The sequence below is a fragment of the Hibiscus syriacus genome, unplaced genomic scaffold (genome assembly GCF_006381635.1).
Source record: "Hibiscus syriacus cultivar Baekdansim isolate YM2019G1 unplaced genomic scaffold, ASM638163v2 tig00003507_pilon, whole genome shotgun sequence".
In the NCBI taxonomy this organism is placed as follows: Eukaryota; Viridiplantae; Streptophyta; class Magnoliopsida; order Malvales; family Malvaceae; genus Hibiscus; species Hibiscus syriacus.
Genome location: NW_024061975.1, coordinates 612,585 through 634,475, shown reverse-complemented (window position 1 = coordinate 634,475; position 21,891 = coordinate 612,585). Strand labels below are relative to the sequence as shown.

The following is a 21,891-nucleotide window of genomic DNA, read 5'->3' as shown; positions in this document are numbered from 1 at the left end:
AGTTTCTAGCATTAATTCCAAGCAGTTTTAATCATTTTCATTACAAAGCCTAATCAAATTCAACATTTCTCCATGAATTTTAACCATGGCCAAATGGTATATAAACACTTCTATGTGATTTTAATCATTATTCAAGTTTGGAAACAACTTTATAACACTAATAACACAAACATCATTCCATAAATCATCAAAATTCAACTTATTCATCATCTACTCTAACAACCAAATCATTGATTCAAGCATGGAAATCATGTAATATTCATATTAAATGAAAGAGAATTTGATATAGATAATTTTTCTATTTCATAACTTAATTCAAAAATTAAAGGAAAAAGGACGAAGAGAAGAAATAAGAAGGAAAAAAAAACTTATCTTGCCTCTTTTCCTTTGAATCTCACGGCAGTATAAACAGAACGAAGGAGATCTCTTGAATTTTCTACAAAAATATCTATGTACACATGGCTTATATTCTAATTAAAATGAATTTTAAATTCATTTTAGTTCCAAAAGTCAAATCTACCCTTAATGAATCAAGATATTTACCTCCATGCTATTCTTTTATCTTTATTTTAATAACATTAAATAAATATAAAAATCATATTTATGAATTTCCATCTTTACCCTTTCAATTTTCTAAAAATTCAATTTAGTTACTAAATTTCGCTATTCCACTTTAACATGGAAATTCCACTGATCCATGTTCAATTTTACTGATTAAAAATATAAATATAATATTTCTAACCCCATACTATCATATTTCAATTTTTTGTAAACTTCAGATTAAATCTAATTATTTGAATACTTTACTGAACTTTATCGCTTAATAGTGTTTTACAAAAATTCTTGATCGAAATCTAAATTCCATAGAGAATACATTCTTAAATATAAACTATTTATTTATGGAATAAAATTTCTTTTTGGTAAAAATTATCATTTTTGTCCTTTAAATTTTTCCAAGTTTATACTTTGGCCACCAAACTTTCAAATTTTATATTTTAGTCACTAATCAAATTTTGGGGTATTAAAGGTATATTCTAGAGTATGATGTTTGGAAGCTTAAGTGACCATTTTGATAGCTTTGAAAATTGGGAGGTTGTTTTGACAGTTTTGACAGTTAAATGATGTTGCGTTGTTACCAATAATGGTAATGGAAACAACTGTTGCCAGTGGATGGTTGTGTGGTAATAGACAACAGTTACAAAGATTATGTTTGTAAATAAGATATGAAGATCTAGTCTTAATGTATTTATATTATTATAGTATCCATATAAATCATAATATTTAGTTTAATGAGTTGGAAACATGTTGTAAATATAGCCATGGTTTGAGATTTTAGGCCGCAACCCAGATTTTTATGTTAAAAACCTGATTTTAGTTTGAAAAATAAGTTTTAAGCTGGAAACCTGATTTTAGTTTAGAAAACGGGCTTTAGGTTGGAAATCTAGTTTTGAGTTGAAAACCTGATTTTAATTTGGAAAACAAGTTTTAGGTTGGAAATCATATTCTCCGAAGACTTAGAGTGACTCGCACATGTGCACCTAATCATATTTATTCTGGGTGACTCACACAGGAGCCCCTGAGGATTAGAGTGACTCTCACGGGAACACCTAATCATAATTGATTTAAACTATTATATAGTTGTTACAATACGGGATATAGATGTTACATCCCGATATGAATTAAACTATTATATTTGATTTTAAGCTTATTTAATGGTCTTTGCATTTTGTATTACAAAAGTTTTAAAGAAAAGTTTTGAGTTAGCCACTCTGGTGGTCTCGTGTGACATCTAAATCGATCGATTTTGTGTCGTATCGGATTAGGGTCTTACAATATGATTGATCTTCAAAATATCATAGTTATCATATATCACATCCTTCCCCCAAATTATGCCTTTTTTAAAAAAACACGAGCCTAAAATCATCCTCATCTTAAGCCCGCATATTTTTTCTTAATAGTCTGACAATGATAGTTTATGTTTAACATCTTTCTTAAATACTGATAATGTACACACCCTACAGATACAATTGTTCGAATTCAAGATCTCATATGAGAATAACATTTCTTTAACCACTGATCGTTTCTCATTTATATCACGATTGATGCACTGCTGTATACCTTCTAGACTTGGTCTACTGTACCTTCTAGACTAAGTCCACTGAACTAATGTCATTAGAATGGGATAAAGAGATCAAATAAGTGGAAGAAAATCTCAAGTAAATCCGAATTAGAATCAACATTGATACGTGCCTCGTCAACTAGCCTTTCAACACAGTTTTTTTCCGTGAGCTGTGAAGAAAATTTATGAAAAATGTTGGTATTACGATCCCCATTTTTCAACTAGTTTGCACTTGCCTTTGGATCTTAGTACAATTCATCTTTATCAATGTTAATTTCACATCTACGATGTTTCATGAGTTGGGGTCAATTCATTAAGCTGTGCAAACATTTTTTTAGCTTCTATGTGGCATGCTGCTAACTAACACGGCAAGAAGTGATTTTCTATTATGTTTTCTTCTCATTTACTGAATTAATTTTCTTTCCTTTTTTTTACAAATTAACGACAGTTCATAATTAGAATTCTGGTATGACTTAAGCTCCTTCACGTACTGAGAAAATAAATACAGAAGAAATAAAATGCAAATTTTCTATAAAAACAAATTAAGGACTTTATCAAAAAAAATCAGTGCCTAAAGAATTTTTTGACAAAATTAGGTGACTAAATCGGAGCACTTTTAAGTGCGTAGACCATAACACATGTTAAATTTGGCCGTTAAGTGACACATGTCGAGCTATGATAATTTTTGAGAATTTATTTTAAAAATAAAAAAATATTAAAAAAAAAAAAACGAACCCCTCCCCGTGTGTTCAGCCCCACCCCTTTCCTTCCCCCTTTCTCCCTTCTCCATTCCCCCTTCCATGGTCGTCGGTCGGCCGGCCATGACCATCACCGCCACCTTCATTAATACCGGCATCGACCCCCCGTTCAAACTCACGTTGACTTTTCACCGTAAATTGTCACTGTTTGCTAGGGATATATGTTCGAATGCTAATCGGATTTTAAGTCAGTGTCACTATTTTTTGTCGATTTCAGCCAATCCCGGTGTTCATAAGCCACGCCGTCACCACCATTCAAACCACCGTGCAATTCCACTCAAAACTCATCATCGACATCTCTCCGTCAGTGCTCCTTCGGTGTTAATCGTTGAGATTAAGATTTTAAAAGTTTAGGGATTTGGATGTTGGGTATTTTAGAGATTTAGGGGATGAGTGATTATAAAGGTGATGGTTGATCAATAGGTGTGGCCGGCGATAGGTGGGTGATCGTTCGACGATGATGTTGGTGGCCGGAGATGGCCGACGAAGGTTGGTAATGGGGTTGAAATGATATATTTTAATTTTTTAGAGTTTTTTTTATAATTTCGTTAAAATTTTGGGGTTTTTTTGTAAATAAATTAAGTTTTTAATTTTTATTTATTAAAAATAACATTTTATTATTAAAAAATAAAAATATATATAACTTTGGACACATATTTTTAGCGAAAAATTTTAGGCATCAAATCATTTTTCGAGTTAAAGTTTAGATATTTCTTTTGTATTAAGCAAAATTATATGTGTGTGTATATATATATATATATATAAAAGAGGACGATTATAAAGCCATTTCTTCAAAAATCTGTTTTGGGTTCAACCTTTTTTAAAACAATTAACTTTGTCGGGTCGAAATTAAGAGTTTAATATATTTTGTCTATACTTGGTTTAAATTATGATTAATTAATCCTTAACGTGTTGTCATATTTTATTATTATATTAATATTGATGATATTTAATTTTTAATATTCGATACAAATCTTTATTTATATTTTTCTTTTCTTGATTATTTGATTATTTTTCAATTCTTCTATTGTATGATTTTATTTTATAAAAATAAGTAAATTAAATTTCTCTTACGTATATTCATTTAATTTCTCTCAATTATTTTATGTTAATATTTGAATTAATAATTTTTAATATCATGTTTTATTATTAATCGATGATGCTTATAAATAATAGTATATGTTCTAAAGACTCTCAACAATTTGACATTGAACACATCTCTAGTACTCGAACATGAGACCTCTAGAAATAATAATTATTCTTTTGACCACGAAATTAACTTGGTTTGTACATTTTTAATATAACGTTGTTGTTTGTTTTAAAAGAAAACCGTTACTGTTATTAAAAATAGAAAATATACACAATTACAATGAAGATTTACGAGTATAAAAGTAAACTAAATTATAATTAGGACATTTTTCTAAATCATTGACATAAAAACTAACCACCTAGATCACACAAGGACTATAAAAAGAAAATGTTAAAAAAACCAAATCAATGCTCGAACAAAATAAGACATGAACAAATTTGACTGCATCAGCAAACGAACCATAAAAGAGGATAAAACTACTGAAAAACTACCGACAAATCGCAAATCAAAGTCAAACGACGTGAGAAAACTATTCACGAGCGCAAAACACATATCCAAATCAATCTGGGGGTCCAAAGCAGAGAATATCAAATGATAACAAATAAATGCCATCTTGATCAGTCGTGACGATGTCAAATCCAACCATGAGAAAAAGATAAACGAAAACAACGGTTAAACGACTGAAAACTACCAGAAGGCATATAAAAACATGTCACAAAGACAGAGATAAACGTGTCATAAAAGCATAGATAAATATGTCACGAAGACATAATTATTCTTATTAAAAAATTAAAAAAATAAAGAAAAAAAAATTGACGGTCAACAATTAGTATCAAAATCGGTGTTACTACCGACTAAATAAAATCAAAGAAGAAAAAATTGATTTGAGTTATAAAAATTGACATATTGAAAGAAAGAAAAAAAGAAAAAAAAAGGGAAGACAGGGAGAGAGAGAGCGACTAAGGTTTAATTTGATTAAAAGAATTGAAAACAACTATTAAAAAAATAAAACTAAAGCATAACGAAATTTATTTTTAATATAACGTTAATATGTTATAACTATGGTTTTTAGAATCGGACCGGTTAGTGAATCGGTCATGCTATCGGTTCATTGGTTCAATCGGTCGAATCGGTCCGATCGGTTGAAAGAACCGAACGACGTCATAATTATTTAAAAAATTAAATAAAAATACCAAAAATATTTAATAAAAAATAATTTTGTATATCACAAGTTATATTCAAAACAAGTCATAACATATATGAGTTAAAAACCATAAAATCAAGTGAAACAAAATGATTCAAATTAACTATAACATAATATTTAAGATAAAACATATTAAATAATAAATATAATTATCTAACTATAATTAAAAAATAAATTTGGGGCTAAAAAAATCATAACAAAATAATATTGTTTGGTTTAATTTTTTTTTAAAAACAATCTCACATGGCTAAGAAACATAGAAGAATATCCCAAAAGTCTAAAGAGTAAAAATATGATAACAAAACAATACACATGGCTAAGAAACATAGAAGAGCATCCCAATTAACTTCTATAAATAATAGAGGTAATTTGACATTCAAAATCATGGAGCCTTTTGGTGAGCATAGAGTGAACTATTCTTTCACTTCAATCAAGCTCGAATTTTAGGCTTCAATCGAGCTTCTAATTTTTTTTTTGAGTTCAAGCCTTTTCGAGTTCAAGTTTCAATATTATATTTCGAGTTCGAGTTGAACTTGATAATTTTTAGTTCGTGAGTTTGAATCGAGTTGAGCTTACTTTTAAAGTTTGAGTTGAGCTCAGCAATACTCGAGTTCGACTTGGCTCGTTTAACAAACGACGTCGTTTGGTTTAATTTAAAAAAAAAACAAAATTGGCGGTTTTTTTTCCAGTTTTTCCCTTTTTTTCCGGTTTTCAGCCAGTCCGGTTCGAACGGTTCTGACCGGTTCACTAATAACGATTTAACCGGTTTAGTTTGAACCGAACTATATAACGGTTCCCGATTAAACCGGTTGAACCGGCCAGTCCGATCCGATTTTCAAAACAATGGTTATAAATTTTTATATAGATTCGAGATTTTCAAACTTTAATGAACACACATTTAAGCAAATATATAACATAAAAAACTGTACTATTTATTTTGTTCGCGTATTTTTCACTTATGGTTGTATTTAATTTTCAATATTTATATACTTTTTAATTAATATTATATAAATAAATATAGGGAAAATGTAAAAAAATCCTCAATTTTTTTATTGATTGCTTTTTTAATATTTTTAAATTTACTAACTTGACATAAAAGGGGCCTAAGTAATGGAGGTTTAAGTAATCAATTTTAAAACTAAACGATCAAAAAATCAATGTGCATAACTTTTACATAATAACAAGTTCACCAAAATTAAAAATTGTATATAGTCACTTGAACAATCTCGTCCTCAAAACATTCTTTAAAGTAAATTCATCGATCTAATTTTCACAAGCAATTTTATCTAGCACCTCATTCTCGATTACCACTATTGCTAGTCCATCAAACTTATCTTGAGACAGAATTACGCAAGTAAGACTTGAGTAACTTCGACTTTGAAAAACTTCTTTCGGCTCTTGAGATAACATAAAGGGAGAAAATGAGAAGGAGAAAATAAAATTAGGTGGTATCTTTGTAGGTTTAATTAGTAAGATTAAATAAAAAAAAGTTAACGTTAATAAAAATTTGAAGGAGTTTAAGAGTTAATTGGAGAGAAAAATTGAGAATTAAATGAAGTGAAAAAAATATTGAAGATGGAGTGGAGCTGTGGAGTTTAAATCGGTTAGCATTTATGTTTAATATTAATTTTTTATTTTTTAAAGGTGGGGCCTTTCAAAGAGGGCTCTAGAGCCATCGTTTCGACTGCTCTTGTTAGGAGCCGGGCCTGATATTAATAGTACGAATCAAGTGACTTCAACTTTAAAAAAATCATTATTATTTTTTTAAGTATTAGATTCTAGTTTTAAGAATATCAGGAGTGTGAGCATTTAATATTAAATGATTGAATGTTATCCTTAAATAGATACTGTTTTGTAGTTACCCTAGATTAATTGAAAAAATAAATTAGTGAAAATTTGTCAATTTATAAAAATATATATAATAAAACCCACGTGGGATATGTTTCATAGCTATCAAAAAAACTTAATTTCAAACATTTATTGAAAATAATAAAATATATTTGGAATTTGTTGAAATGTAAATGAGTCCCACCATTGTTATAATAAAGTCTAAGTGCATGTACACAGATCTTAGCTTCGGTCCCACATAGTTAAAACTTACTTAAAACACAAACAACGAAAAAAGGGTTGGGATCTTATGGGCTGCAAAGCCAATTTATAAAATAAAGGCTAAATTCAATATTTAGTATTCCGATTATCACTTTTGTTCTATTTTAGTCATCAACCAATTACTTTTTTTTAAATCATACCTAATGTTACGTTTTGATTTCATTTTGGTCAACCTCGTTGAAAAATTAACAGAACTGCTTATGTGGATCAATGATGATGTGACATTACCTTATGGTGATACATCAACATCATCATTAATTTTTAACGGTGGGTGGCTAAAATGAAACCAAAACATAACGTTGTGTATAATTTTAAAACGAAAAATAGTTAGACAACCAAAACGGAACAAAAGTGACAATTGAGGTATTAAACTTGAAGTTTACCCTAAAAATTATAAATACTTACATGAATTAAAGTTAAACTTAAGGACCGATTTAAATAAAAATACTAAATTTAGGTACCTTATTTAGTTTTAACAGTTTGATATCTAAATATTTTAGGACTAATTAGATATATAAATATAATTTTTTATTCAAATAAATACTTGAAGTTAATTCTTAATTAATTTAATTTATCAGAGTTGGGTGAACTCACAACGCAGAGTTTGTAGTTTATTGATTGGTCCAACTTTAGTGGGCGATTGTTCTACGACAAGGCTTAAGGTTGTTTTGGTCAAAATCTCACATCCAATTCAATAATCAATAGTATAAAAAAGGCTATATATATATATATATATATATGTATATATTGATAAATAAATTTCATTTCAAGATTTAGTTTATTATATAATTTTTGACTAATTTGATATATAAATATTATTTTTTATTCAAATAAATACTTGAAGTTAATTCTTAATTTAAATTAATTAATAAATATATATTTAAAATAGAAAAATTAAATTTTTGCACAAATTTAAATCCAAAAAACAAATTAGACAAAAAATTATATAATAAACTAAATCTTGAAATGAAATTTATTTATCAATATATACATATATATATATATATATAGCCTTTTTTATACTATTGATTATTGAATTGGATGTGAGATTTTGACCAAAACAACCTTAAGACTTGTCGTAGAACAATCGCCCACTAAAGTTGGACCAATCAATAAACTACAAACTCAACTTTGCTGCTTGTTTTTTACCCTTCAACTAAATACTTATTTAACCAGCACATGATTTATATCCACTTTGAGCAGAAACAAGGGGAAATTGGGTTATTTTCAGTGCATAATATCTAAGAAAAACACATGGATGTTTGTCAGAAAAAACATGGTCTTTTTCTAACACCATAAAAAAAAATGAGTGAACAAAAGCAACGGGGAGAAATATATTAATGCCACTTTAGCCATTTCATTATTTTTCTCCTCTCTTCATTCCACTTGCAGCTGGTACTTTACTCTGTCTCCTCTCTTAGGGTTCTTTCTCTTTTTATTGTTGATAAATTTGCACCTTTATAAGCTGATTTCATATGAAGATTTGTTCTTTTTGATGGATTTTTAACTTATTTGTTAACTGTGGTTTGATGGTAGTATTGTTTCATGCTATATCCATGTCTTACTGCTTAGATTTGTGGTTTCTGCATGAGATTTTCTTATTGTTTGAAGTTTCCATTTCTGGATTCAATGAAATTTGTTTATTTTTTTAAAAAAAAACTTCTTTTTCCAGTGTGATTTATGATATAGAATTGGATGAGGAAAATACTGTTGTTGGGGAAACATTGATTGTTTTATGGGCAATACATGTCGTGGATCTTTCAAGGGGAATTATTTTCGGGGCTACAACACCACCACTTGTTCCACCTCTGATTTTACCGCTTCTCAACAGCTTATTTCCCAGGAATTCTCTGAAGAAACAACGAAAAACGATACCCTTTTGGCTCCCATCAGCCCCACCAAGAAATCCGACGCCATGGGACGAGGCATCGTTCACCAGGCTTCTTATGTTTTGGGTCACAAGACTCCTAATATCAGTGACCTTTACACTCTAGGCCAAAAACTAGGACAGGGACAGTTTGGGATCACTTGCTTATGTACCGAGATTTCCACCGGCATCGACTATGCTTGTAAGTCGATACCGAAAAGAAAGTTGATTTGCAAGGAAGATGTGGAGGATGTGAGGAGGGAGATTCAGATAATGCACCATTTGGCGGGTCACAAGAACATCGTGACGATTAAAGGCGCTTACGAGGATCCTTTGTATGTGCATATTGTGATGGAGCTTTGCTCTGGAGGTGAACTGTTCGATCGTATTATCCAGAGAGGGCATTACACTGAGAGGAAGGCAGCTGAGTTGACTAAAATCATTGTTGGTGTTGTTGAGGCTTGCCATTCGCTTGGTGTCATGCATAGAGATTTGAAGCCTGAGAATTTCTTGTTAGTTAACAAGGATGATGATTTCTCGCTCAAGGCCATTGATTTTGGGCTATCGGTTTTCTTTAAACCCGGTAATCAATTGGACTTTCTTCCTTAATTTTGCAACTTACTTAACTGGAACACATACCAAATGATTATTTGATAGTCTTTTTATGGCATGTTCAGTCCCCTACTTAATCCTCTTTTAGTAAGTTGATTAGTCGATCTTGTTTAAACGTGATTCTTAACCTTTAGCATTTAAACTTAATGCATACTTCCTTAATGGGTGAATTTCATTCCTTAGTGAGTCCGAGTGATTTCAGCCCCTCTAGTTAATAATGAAACCAATGTCTTTTTGAATGTTGTTTACTACTTCAGGTGAAGTCTTTACCGATGTTGTTGGAAGCCCATATTACGTCGCTCCTGAAGTTCTCCGTAAACAATACGGACCAGAAGCAGACGTATGGACTGCTGGAGTTATACTCTATATATTGCTTAGTGGTGTACCACCATTTTGGGCAGGTATTTTCTATATTTTTGGTTCTGCATTAGAATGGAATTTCAGATAATTTGATGTATAACATACTTTTGAACCTCCCTCTGCATGTTCTTTAGAAACACAACAGGGAATATTTGATGCTGTGTTAAAAGGATATATCGACTTCGACTCAGATCCATGGCCCCTAATATCGGATAGCGCGAAGGATCTAATCCAGAAGATGTTATGCTCTCGGCCTTCAGAGCGGCTGACTGCTCATGAAGTATTATGTATGTGATATGATATTAATTTTTCTTAACTGATGAGTAAAAGATCACTCTGTTGGTCAGTATAGTTTGTTACCTCCTTGGTGCATTTGTTTACGTTCTCGTTACTGAAATGAAGTTCAAATTGTGATATCATTTTCCTTTGGAGTTGTTTAGGTCATCCTTGGATTTGTGAAAATGGGGTTGCCCCGGATAGGGCACTGGATCCGGCTGTGCTTTCTCGTCTCAAACAGTTCTCGGCAATGAATAAATTAAAGAAGATGGCTTTACGGGTAAGAAACACTATTTATATGCACAGATACTTATATCAGACAGCGTCTTCTTCAAACAATGAAGGGTTGTTACCCAATCAATACAGCAGAATCGAGCTGTTTGTCTCTTAAACAAGGAATGCCCTATTTTTGTTCAAATGTTTATCTGTCTGGCTGCTCCTTGTACTTGCTATGTTCAGAGTTCAGTCTTCAGAACCATGAGCTTCATGTTGGCTTTAAACATGCTCCTTTTGGAGTTAAGGCTGTCGAATTCATTCTGACGTACAAAATTCTTCCCTTTTGTGCTATCAGGTAATAGCTGAAAGCCTCTCCGAAGAGGAGATTGCTGGTTTGCGAGAAATGTTTATAGCTATGGATACCGATAACAGCGGTGCAATCACATTTGATGAACTCAAGGCTGGTTTCCGGAGATATGGTTCCACCTTGAAGGATACAGAGATAAGGGACCTGATGGATGCAGTAAGTTTGTTTTCGAAGCAGATATCTAAATATTTGTTTCATTTTCAAGCTTTTGTTCTTTGTATTCCTTAGTATATCTTGTATTGCTTCTTGCTTCTTTGGTATAAATGTCGGTTTATATTTTTTCTTGAGTTTGTGACGGATGCAGCAGTTGTGCCCTCTCTAGATCATTTTTTAGTTCTACCATGAAGGCGATTTTAGCAGATAAGCATGGAGTAGAATGGTTGACGTTGCAACGACTTATTTGGCCGGCTGCGATAGCTCGTCTTCACTTGTGTTTACGGATACACTTTTGCACAATTATGGGGCTGTTCTTATTATGTTATTCATGTGGTAAATGTTAATTGCAAGTTTGCAACCCAAATAATCTAAGTTATTTTATATGTTCGCAGGCCGATGTTGACAATAGCGGGACCATCGATTACGGTGAATTTATAGCTGCAACCGTTCACCTTAATAAACTAGAGCGGGAGGAACATCTCGTTGCAGCATTCCAGTACTTTGATAAGGATAAAAGTGGCTATATTACGGTTGATGAGCTTCAGCAAGCTTGTGTTGAGCATAACATGACAGATGTTTTACTCGAGGATATAATCCGAGAAGTCGATCAAAATAATGCAAGTCATTTCATACCTTGATGTCTGTATTCGTTACAATATGCTCATGCTTGCCATTTTATTTCATTCATATTTATAGTTGTTTTCTCATATGGTTGAGCATGGCACTGATAACAGCAATGTAGAATTGCAGTTCATAAATTTTGTCTACGACTTGCCGTTGATAATACCATGTCAATTTACATCAAACAAAGTAGTGGACTCTCTGGAAGAAAGCTCTCTTTCGAATAGATTTTTTTCTTTTTCCTCTTTTCGGGTCTGTTTGTTGATTAAGTTTCAACATTCTGCAACATCTGCTTTATTTCAGGATGGAAGAATCGACTACGGTGAATTCGTTGCCATGATGCAAAAAGGCAACGCAGGAATCGGTAGACGAACCATGAGAAACAGTCTGAATATGAGCATGAGAGATGTGTTGGGTGCTCAATAATTTATGGCCAGGCACATCATTTACAGGTAAAAGAAGAGCGTTAGAAAACTCGATAACTTTTATGCCAACTTTCTGTGACTGCGCATGTAATTTTTATGCTTGTTGGCAGATTGTACAGCAATGGCAGAAGAGAGAAGATCCAGGACTAAGCTTAATCAGCTTTGGCTCCTCTGATGAAAGAAATGGTTGCAGAAAGTTGTTTTTTGAGCATTTTCTTAGATGTTATTGTTTTATAATGTTGTATGGCCAATCATAAGTTTTTTGAACTTGAAGAGTGTGTGATGTTGCAATTAAATTACCAAAAATTATGAGCAAATAGAGGGGTTTTGAAGGGATCTGATCTTTGATGAAACTTAAAACATAATGAGAAATGCTTGCCACACAAGTCTATCAAAAGAACCAATCGTAAGGACTCGGTATCCTTAGGAACCACTTGAAGGCAACATATGAAGGTTAAATATGCTATATATATATATATATATATATATATATATATATATACCTCCAAACGCCTTCATCAAATCCATCCATCCATCGAATCTTCTCGACTTATTATTCGAAAACAAAAATGGCCATCTCTTTGCTTTCCAAACTCTTCTCTCTGCCATTCATGGCTTCCCATTTCATGTTTGCAGCTCTGGCTCATGATTTCTCCATAGTGGGTTATTCACCAGAGGATTTGAGTTCCAGAGCTAAGCTCTTTGAGTCCTGGTTATCCAAGCATGGAAAAATTTACGAGTCCATCGATTTCTCCTGGAGACTTCAAGAGCAAGTATTTGGGACTCAAATCACAGGTTTTTAAAAAGAGAATCGCCTGGAGACTTCACTTACAGAGATTTCATTGATTTGCCAAACTCTGTTGATTGGAGAAAGAAAGCTGCTGTCACCCCTGTCAAGAATCAAGGCTCTTGCGGTAAGAGATTCCTCCTTGAACCCAAATATCCAATTCAAAAACTTGAATTATGCATGAATATTGTGCTTGCAGGTAGCTGTTGGGTTTTTTCGACCGTGGCAGCCGTTGAGGGCATAAACAAGATAGTAACAGGGAACTTGACTTCTTTGTCCGAACAACTCATCGATTGCGACCCGTCTTTCAACAGAGGCTGCAATGGAGATCTTATGGGTTATGCATTTGAGTTCATCATTGCCAATGGTGGACTTCACAGAGGAAGATTACCCCTACCTCATGGAAGAAGGTACCTGTGAAGAAAAGAAGGTCCGTACATACACAAGGAGGATATACATGCATGCATGCATGCATACACTAATGGCTTGTTTGATAAATGATGTCTCTGGTTATATATTCAAGAGGAAACCGATGTAGTGACGATCAGTGGTTACCACGATGTACAGGAAAACGATGAGCAAAGTCTCTTGAAAGCCTTGGCTCACCAACCACTCAGTGTAGCCATCGAAGCTACCGGCAGAGATTTCCAATTCTACAGTGGGGTAAAAACCTTGTAATTTTAGCTTCTTTTTCTTCATATATTCAAGCAAAAAGATCATAGAGATTTAACACATGGCGGTGTTTTCTCGAACTCTCGATTTGCAGGGAGTGTTCAACGGTCAGTGTGGAACCGAGCTCGATCATGGGGTTGCAGCAGTTGGCTATGGAACATGGAAGAACGAAGATTACATAATCGTGAAGAACTCCTGGGGACCGAAATGGGCAGAAAAGGGGTACATAAGGATGAAGATGAAAACTGGAAAACCTGAAGGGCTTTGTGGTATTAACAAAATGGCTTCATATCCTACGAAGAAGTGAAGATATGATTTCATGATCGTTTTTAAGAACTTCTCCATAGATTGTTGGCCTGCATTTGCCATGTTCCTTGATCAATGCTTAATAAAAATGGTTTACAATTTCAGTTTCGCTTGAAAAAAGTTTTTATATATATAAAGATAATTACAAGATAGTATATGTTCAAAATCTTTTTAATCATTGGCAACGTACGTATACCTACGTACACTGCTACTTGAACCAAAAATAGTATGACAGCGTATGCCAACTTGCATATATTACATGGTTTTTTTAATAGTGTGGAGCGATACAAGGTATAATCTGTTTAAAATTTTTCTAAGCTTATTAATACGCACATATCTTATAGAAAGAACATTTTTTTTACCACTAATATCACCTAACGAACGAATGAAAAATAATGAACGAATAATAATGAATGAATAATAAGAATCACACTTATAAGTAATGATGAAAGATTATTATATTCCTATTGATAGTAGTAGATGGAAAAAATAAATAAAAGTTTATTCCAATATGTGTTCTTAACACATTCGAACAGATTAAGATCCATTCCATTATTATTTTATCGATTAATAAATAAATTATCATTATTTGGATGAGTAAAACTCAACTCATTTAAAAAAATTAATTTTTTTCCTTGACTCTTAATTTTATAAACTTAACTCGAAAAAAAATTAAATTCAAGTTGAATTATAAAATAGAACTTGAATAACTCAATTTTTTAAATAATTAGTAAATTGATTTTTAAGTTAAAGTCGAATCCCTCAACTTTGCATAATGTAAGTAAATTGTATATGAAAAACATATAAATAAATATATATGTATACTATATATAATTATAGAAAATCGTTTAAATTGAAATCAAATAGCATCATAATACTATAAATATTTACAATTAAATTTAAACAAAAACTTGAACAACTCGTCATGAAAATTTTTTGAATAAAATTTGAGATGTAAAATAAAACTCGCTAATTCAAATAACTCAAAAAATTACTCACCTCATTCCAATACTCACCCCTACTTACCATAATGTGTAAAACTCACATATAGTTTGTAGTAAATTGTAGTGGACGAAAAACTAACCCCAGGTTCTAAATTTGAAATTAATTTATAAACGTTAATTTGACATAAATTTAATCAACAATATCTGAAACAGATGGTTAAAAAGCTCTCGGTTGACATATATCTTCTCCCTTAGGCTGTGGATGTACCCATTAGGAGCAAAAATGTTCTTCCCCTCCCGTAGGTAAAAATTGTTAAAAAAATTGACAGATATATTATCATAATGCAATTGATTAGTTCAAATATTAACAACTTCCTGATATTTTTATAATATTAATATTGCCAGTTAATCCAAATCGTAAACTCAAGAAACATGGAACAAAATGTGGGAAGAAAATTTATCAGATAATAGTTTGCATTACATGTATATGTTAACCCTACCTTGAATGTATTCAAGTTTCGTCAAATAATAGTTTGCATTCCATGCATATGCAGAGTAAATATGAAGCGCATGTAAATGGTTCTCACATTTCATTTGTTTGATTTAAGTGGTTGGGAGCATCTGGCTGTTCAAACCCCAACAAATTCGTTGTATTTAAACACGCAGTCGTATAGCCGTCCGCCGAGAAACTGGGCGACTTCGTGATGTTTTACCTGTGAAATTACATGTTCAAACAGCATCAAGTTGTGCAAGTTCATGAAATGTTGCAAAAGCAATGCAGATGGAAGTGAAAACTTTACCATTCCAATCTTGACTGAATCACACTTGAACTGAGCATAAAGATTGGTCTCTATTCCACGACCCTGAAAAAACATATACATATAGAACCCCACTATGTCAGTTACATACAGTTGATCGAAAAGTGTTAAATCCGAGCATAAAACCCTGGAAGCAAACTAACCCATAGTCAGTTGATCGATAAACATCGACACAATCTATAAGCAGTAAATTATAAACAACCCAAAGCTACTTTTTTTCATAAGAATTGGAGGTCTCGATAAAAACCCCTTCAGATTTCCCAGAAACCGAGTAGGCTTCACGACAAAAAGCGAAAGGAGGAAGAGAGTACCTCAAGTTTTATTAATAAAGAGGTTAAAAAAACCCCAAGATTACAAACTACCGATCAGATAACAATACAAACACAACCATTAAAGCTAATTACCACCACACCCAATCCTAAAGTTAACCAATCCCCTTCTTAGCTAATTCATCAGCCTCCCATAGCTACCTATTCGAATAGCTTGGATTTGCTTTGGGTTCTTGTCACATTCTCAAAGTCCTAAGGCCAAACATAAATAAAAACTGGAAATCTGCTGGATTATGAAAAAACCTACCATGCCTTCCAAAATAACTAGGTCTGCGTCACTCGACAGGTAGGCGAGCTCCTGTGATACTCTCGTAAGATCAATAACCTACAAAAACAGAAGAAGTCATCACTTCATCGACTAAATGTAAATTCTTTATCGGGTTTGGATGCATTTGGAAAAATAGTATAATTATATCTTACCGGCAAATCATTACCAGAATTGGCAATCAAAAGATTTTTAGCATCAACACCAATAAGGTTACCACTTTCATCCTTCAACTGGTAAATAAGCATTTAATATATTAGAGACAGCCCAAAAAAAAGAGAATAAAGGAAATATAATGATAATTATCTATAACTGTTTTCCTTTCCATCACCTTCGATATAATTTCAACCAATTCGGGATAAGTTATATCGTTGATGGAAGGCAAGTCATTAGCTGGCAAGACAACCTGAGCAAAGAGGAAGAAAATATAAACATAATTCTATTAGATCTTTTCACTAATTCTTATCGATCACGGTTCAATCTGTTGCCTACCATATGAAATAACGAACACAAATGTGCCAGGATTTAAGTTATTTATATATATATAAATATGACAGGCCTTAAAGTTGTTGAAACCAATAAAATACACACGCCACAAACTTATTTAACATATACATAAATTAAAGAAGTACATGAAAATGTTTTCTGATTTTAATTGCAAACCTGGGTCCCACGTTTTAGCAACTCTCTCGCAAATGGAAAAATACCCAAGATCACATCTGCGCCAGAGTTATCGACAAAAATGATTGTCTGCAATTGAAATAAAAAGAAAAGTTGGAAATAAAATACATACAGAATCATCAACTTTTAATTTTAGTGAAGAAGTGAGCGTTGATGTCTTAATTATGCATTAGGTTGACTTGCCTTTTTCCAAGATTTCGTGTTCCATTTTGCTTTAAAAGTGTCAAAGTCATCAATGACCCAAGGACGAGGAACAAGATTTTGACAAGTAGCCAAGAAGGTCATCCCGTCCCTTGAGAAAACCTCAGCAAGCTTCCAAAAGTAAGAGAAAATAGCACAAACAAAAAGAAAGTACCACCGCAAAAGTTATCCTATCATGGCGTGCTTCTATTCAAAAGGAATATTAATATCTCAGAAATTGTCTCCACCAGAAAGCGAGGAACATGTTAAAGCATAATCGAAATATGAGAGGCTTTTCACTTGTCAATGATAGTTCATCCATCGGCAGAGATGATCATGAGAACCAGCAAAAATTAAAAAGAACGCTGATCCAAGTGGTAAATGTAACAAAGGAATCATTTTAGAGTGCATGACAATTAAGATTCAAGGTGCTTATCTCAGATAATAGGAATTAAAAAATGCCTTGTGGAAACGTGTACTAAATGTCGTAGTTTGTAACTACAACAACAAATACGAACTGCCACTTATTTAAGTGTAAATACTTTTAACAATAGTGATGATGCATGAGATGAATATCGCATAGATTTAGAAACTACCTGAGCAGAACCAAGATCAAATATGTTTCCAGCAAATATTCCTCTAACTAGATTCTCCAGGCGCTTCCCTCCATCTTCAATATTATCATTAAGACGAACTACCTCCGGAAATAGGGAAATAGCTTTGCCATTCTCTTCATCCTATTCCAAATAACAGTGTTAACAAATAAATGGAAAAGCATACAACACTGGCAATTATATACCTCGATGCTTAACACCGGACACCTCCACTACTCTCCACCTTTTCTTACATTGCAAGTTGGACAGATTGCAAAATGATTACATTGCAATCCCTACCTTCAACCAAAATGTTCATTTTTTTTCATTCCTTGAAAAAAAATCATTTCATTAAGGGAAATAAAATCACCAGTATAGTCCATACAATGTGATATATTTTCACTCGTCAAAATTAGAAAGTTATAAAATTGGAGTTCAGACTGCTCGCATATAAAACAACAGTTTTTAACATTATAAGAACCTGTAGCATAAATTTCAATACTCACTTTCGCTTTCTTGAATATGTCTCTAAATCCCAATTCTCTAAGAACCTGTTCACGAAGTCGGCAGAGAAGCTACAAAACCGCAAAACTACCATGAGGACCGCATGCATATCTCCAAGAACAACCATTCCGAAATCCATTAAGTAATAGAGAAATTAGTTCTAAAACTCCGACTTACAATACAATCAGGAGGTCCACCATGGCTTTCGGGATGTTTCTTCATGTCGTCAAGTATATCAGTGTACCTTCCACAACATTAACCAAACAAAGGCACAGAAATGTGATAAGAAATACTGAAGGAAACAGTTGTAGATGCTTATGACTAATGAGCAACCAATTAGACATGCTTTCGATGGAGGGGTCATTGAAATTTGCCTATAGAAAATGTTCATAGGTGAAACCAAAATGAACATTTGAAACAAAATAATCATATGAAAAAAGAAGCACAAGAAAGACCCAATACCTTTGAGCAAATTTCTCAGCTCTAGCTGGAGCATCAGCCACAATAGTATCACTTTCGGCTCTCTTCCTGCAATAAACTGAAAGTAAAGAGCAAATTCTTCCGGAAAACACAGATAGTAAACCATTTTTTAATTAAAAACAACCAGGCTTATTCTTTTAATTTACCATTACCTCCTAACTAAAAGCAAAGCAATCTGATTAACAATTTTGAAAAGCAAAAAAAAAAAAAATCACCAGTTAAGCATACAGACACAAAAGAACAATAATTAGAGCAGAAAAACTTCATGGGAAAACCTCAAATATAAACCATGTATTAAAAGCACCGTAAAAATCATCAAATAATAGCAGATATTAAAAGAACAATCATTAGAACCAAAGAACTTAATGGAAGAACCTCAAATTACCCATTTTTTCCAGATATACAAAGAACAGAAATTAAAATAAAAGAGAGAGGAATACTTGAAGGAGGGGATGGAATTGCGGAAGAGACCGATCCAGGCAATTTCAGTAGGGGTAGGCTTTCGAGGGTTATCGGAAGGGAATCTGTAGGGAATGGTGCATGGCCTGTAGTTTGATTTGATGGGAGTCGTCAGCAAGGGAAATGGCACCATCTCTGAATCGCTCTCCATTCCTTGACCGGAATATTAGATACAGAAACTGAGAGGAGACGCAAATAAAACAACCTCCACTCCCAAAGCTCGGTCTGAATTTTTCTTCGTATTCTCTCTTCTTGTGATCAAAGTAGAACCAGCAACTTCAACACCTAAACACCATCTATTTGCGGTTCTTCTACCACTATAGATATCCAAAAAGGGAAAGGCTTAATACAAAATAACTGCCCAAACTATACATTTTTTTCTATTATGTCAAAACTATTTTTTAACTCTTCTCGATTATAAACATGTTCATTTTAGGTGTCTGAACCGTCAATATATCACAACTTGATAATTTTAAAAAATTTATTTGTAATTAAGAAAATTAAAATTATATATATATTTTTAGAAAATAAAACATAAAAATTTTAAAATAACCCCAAAACTTTAAAAACCTTCATTTGAACCCTTAAACCCACGTTGCCCTCTGCCCTTTGTTGTTGGCGAAACTCTACTCGACCTCACCTCCCCCGATGACTAAAACCCCCATGAAATTGTAATCGATCGATGGTCGATTGACAAGGAATCAACGTTTTATACTCTATGAATACTAGGATGAAAATCGCAATCCCACGCGACTCTGACGACAAATCGATGGCAACTACGATTGCGTATGACTAGGAGAATGACAGGGACTACGTCGGTAGCGGTGGTCGTGACCGAAAAGGGAGGAGACTACAGATTAAGGTTAGGATTTGGGATTTTGGGGTTGTTTTATAATATAAGAAAAGTTAGTGTTTTTTATAAATATCATAATATTTTTATTTTAAAAAATAAATTTCAAAAGTACCAGAGTGTGACACATTTCACTTGAAGGTAAAATTAATGTCTTTGATGTCTCGGGTATATAAAATGGTAACGTTTATAACATTAGATACCTAGATGGGTCAAAAAATAGTTTAGACACCTATTTGACAAAAACGATATAATTTGAGCACTTATTTTGGTATTAAGCCAAAGGAAAAAAATTCTCTCTCTATCAAAAGGATTTTACCCCGCTTTTTAGGGTGCGTTTGGATGAAGGATTGTGAGATTACCGGGTGGAAAGTTTTTTTCAGAATGTGATATCCATGTTTGGATTGCAAAGATTCTCAGTAAGGGGTAATAAGTTATTCCCAGCAGTGGCATTTTGGGGCATTATTACCGGGAATGTCATTCTCCCCAATCTCTTAGGGTGCGTTTGGTTCACAGAATGTAAGATTACCTCCGGGAATAGGATTATCGGAATGTAACATTGCCTAACACATTACTGTGAATGTTACATTATTGCGTTTGGTTTGTTTGGCAGTAATGTAAGATTACAATGTTTGATTGAAGAAATAAAAGATTATTGGAATGTATATTTTACCAAATTGACCATGTTCTATATTTTTTAAAAAGTAAAATTCTAAATATTTAAATAAAATTATTTATATAAAAATTCATCGATAATATATTTAAATAAAAATTATTTATATAAAAATTCAACAATAATTTATTATTTTATTATTTAAATATATCATGTATTATTTTAATTTTAATTAATATTAATTTTACATAATTTTTCTAAAAATATATTAAAATTTTACTTCAACATTTCACTAAATGTTCAATATTAGGGATTTTTAACTTTCACTATGATATTGAATCGACCATGACAATGATTCCATTGGGTAATGTTTTCCACACAAAATAGTTGTTGGGAGTGTCTTGGTATCGGTACCATCCCTAATGGTATCGATACTACCTGCATAAAATTCAAATATTTTGACCGTGGGAAAGCAACAGTATCGATACCATTTAAAGAGTATCGATACTTCTATATAGTAGTATTGATACCATACAATGGTATTGGTACCATTTTGAGATTATGGAAAATTTTGGAGTCAAAACTAAAGGAGTAGCATCGGTACTACACTTGTAGTATCGGTACAACTATATTGCATGGTATCAGTACCATTTTGGCATTTTTAGTAGTATCGATACTACCATATTGAAATTGTGTTTTTGACTCGATTAAAGTTCGAAACACTTAGTAATAATTATTTCAAAAATATTTTAAGTTTGAATCTCAATTTTTCATTAAGTAATGAGTAAAAATTGACATTTTAAAACTTTGAGTAATATTTTTAATATTCGAATAATTGAATCGAATATAATCTTTAAATTTATAAAAAGTAATTAACATATTCGAAAACTAGCACATTACTTGCAAGCCTATACTATATAACAAAAAGAAGTATAACATTAATCATCAAAAGTTTGTACAATGTTCACACTTACAAAAGATAATGGCCATGACATTCTAAACTTAATCATATATGTTGGCTATATTATATACACAAACAATTCTCCAAGTCAAAAGATTGACTTATACCTAACTAAGCTACACAAAAAAGTTGGGACCATATTCTAAAGTCATAATCAAAAGGATGGTCTAAAGTGATGGTATTAAACTAATTGCTTAATCACATAATCTTTTTTGAACTCTTTTGGCAAAGAAAAGAAGAAATCTACCTTGTGCGCATCTTTGCTAATA

The 21,891-nt window shown here is 32.4% G+C and overlaps 2 protein-coding genes and 1 pseudogene across 3 annotated transcripts; 2 read left to right on the top strand and 1 right to left on the bottom strand.

Moving 5' to 3' along the window:
• The first annotated feature begins 8,574 nt into the window (after nt 1-8,574).
• Nucleotides 8,575-12,360, top strand: LOC120178727 (calcium-dependent protein kinase 5). Of its 2 annotated transcripts, none has more exons than XM_039184522.1 (9): nt 8,575-8,675; nt 8,953-9,730; nt 10,017-10,160; nt 10,254-10,406; nt 10,560-10,675; nt 10,967-11,134; nt 11,527-11,751; nt 12,059-12,207; nt 12,291-12,360. In XM_039184522.1, exons 2-8 carry the CDS (start codon nt 9,016-9,018, stop codon nt 12,179-12,181), a joined length of 1,644 nt encoding a protein of 547 aa, XP_039040453.1. In that variant the 5' UTR covers nt 8,575-8,675; nt 8,953-9,015; the 3' UTR covers nt 12,182-12,207; nt 12,291-12,360. The 2 variants fall into 2 exon arrangements, with proteins under 2 accessions (XP_039040453.1, XP_039040462.1); XM_039184531.1 differs by having other exon boundaries at nt 8,608-8,675; nt 9,112-9,730.
• A 304-nt stretch (nt 12,361-12,664) lies between these two features.
• On the top strand, nt 12,665-13,989 carry LOC120178739 (annotated as a pseudogene).
• Nucleotides 13,990-15,393: 1,404 nt separating this feature from the next.
• Nucleotides 15,394-19,487, bottom strand: LOC120178440 (damage-control phosphatase At2g17340-like). Its single transcript, XM_039184284.1, has 12 exons — nt 19,180-19,487; nt 18,722-18,787; nt 18,437-18,503; nt 18,262-18,330; nt 17,759-17,899; nt 17,166-17,294; nt 16,965-17,051; nt 16,633-16,707; nt 16,457-16,534; nt 16,284-16,361; nt 15,690-15,752; nt 15,394-15,602 (listed from the first exon to the last, which is right to left on the bottom strand). The coding sequence occupies exons 1-12, from the start codon at nt 19,347-19,349 to the stop codon at nt 15,519-15,521; spliced, it is 1,107 nt and encodes a 368-aa protein (XP_039040215.1). The 5' UTR covers nt 19,350-19,487; the 3' UTR covers nt 15,394-15,518.
• Nucleotides 19,488-21,891: the final 2,404 nt, after the last annotated feature.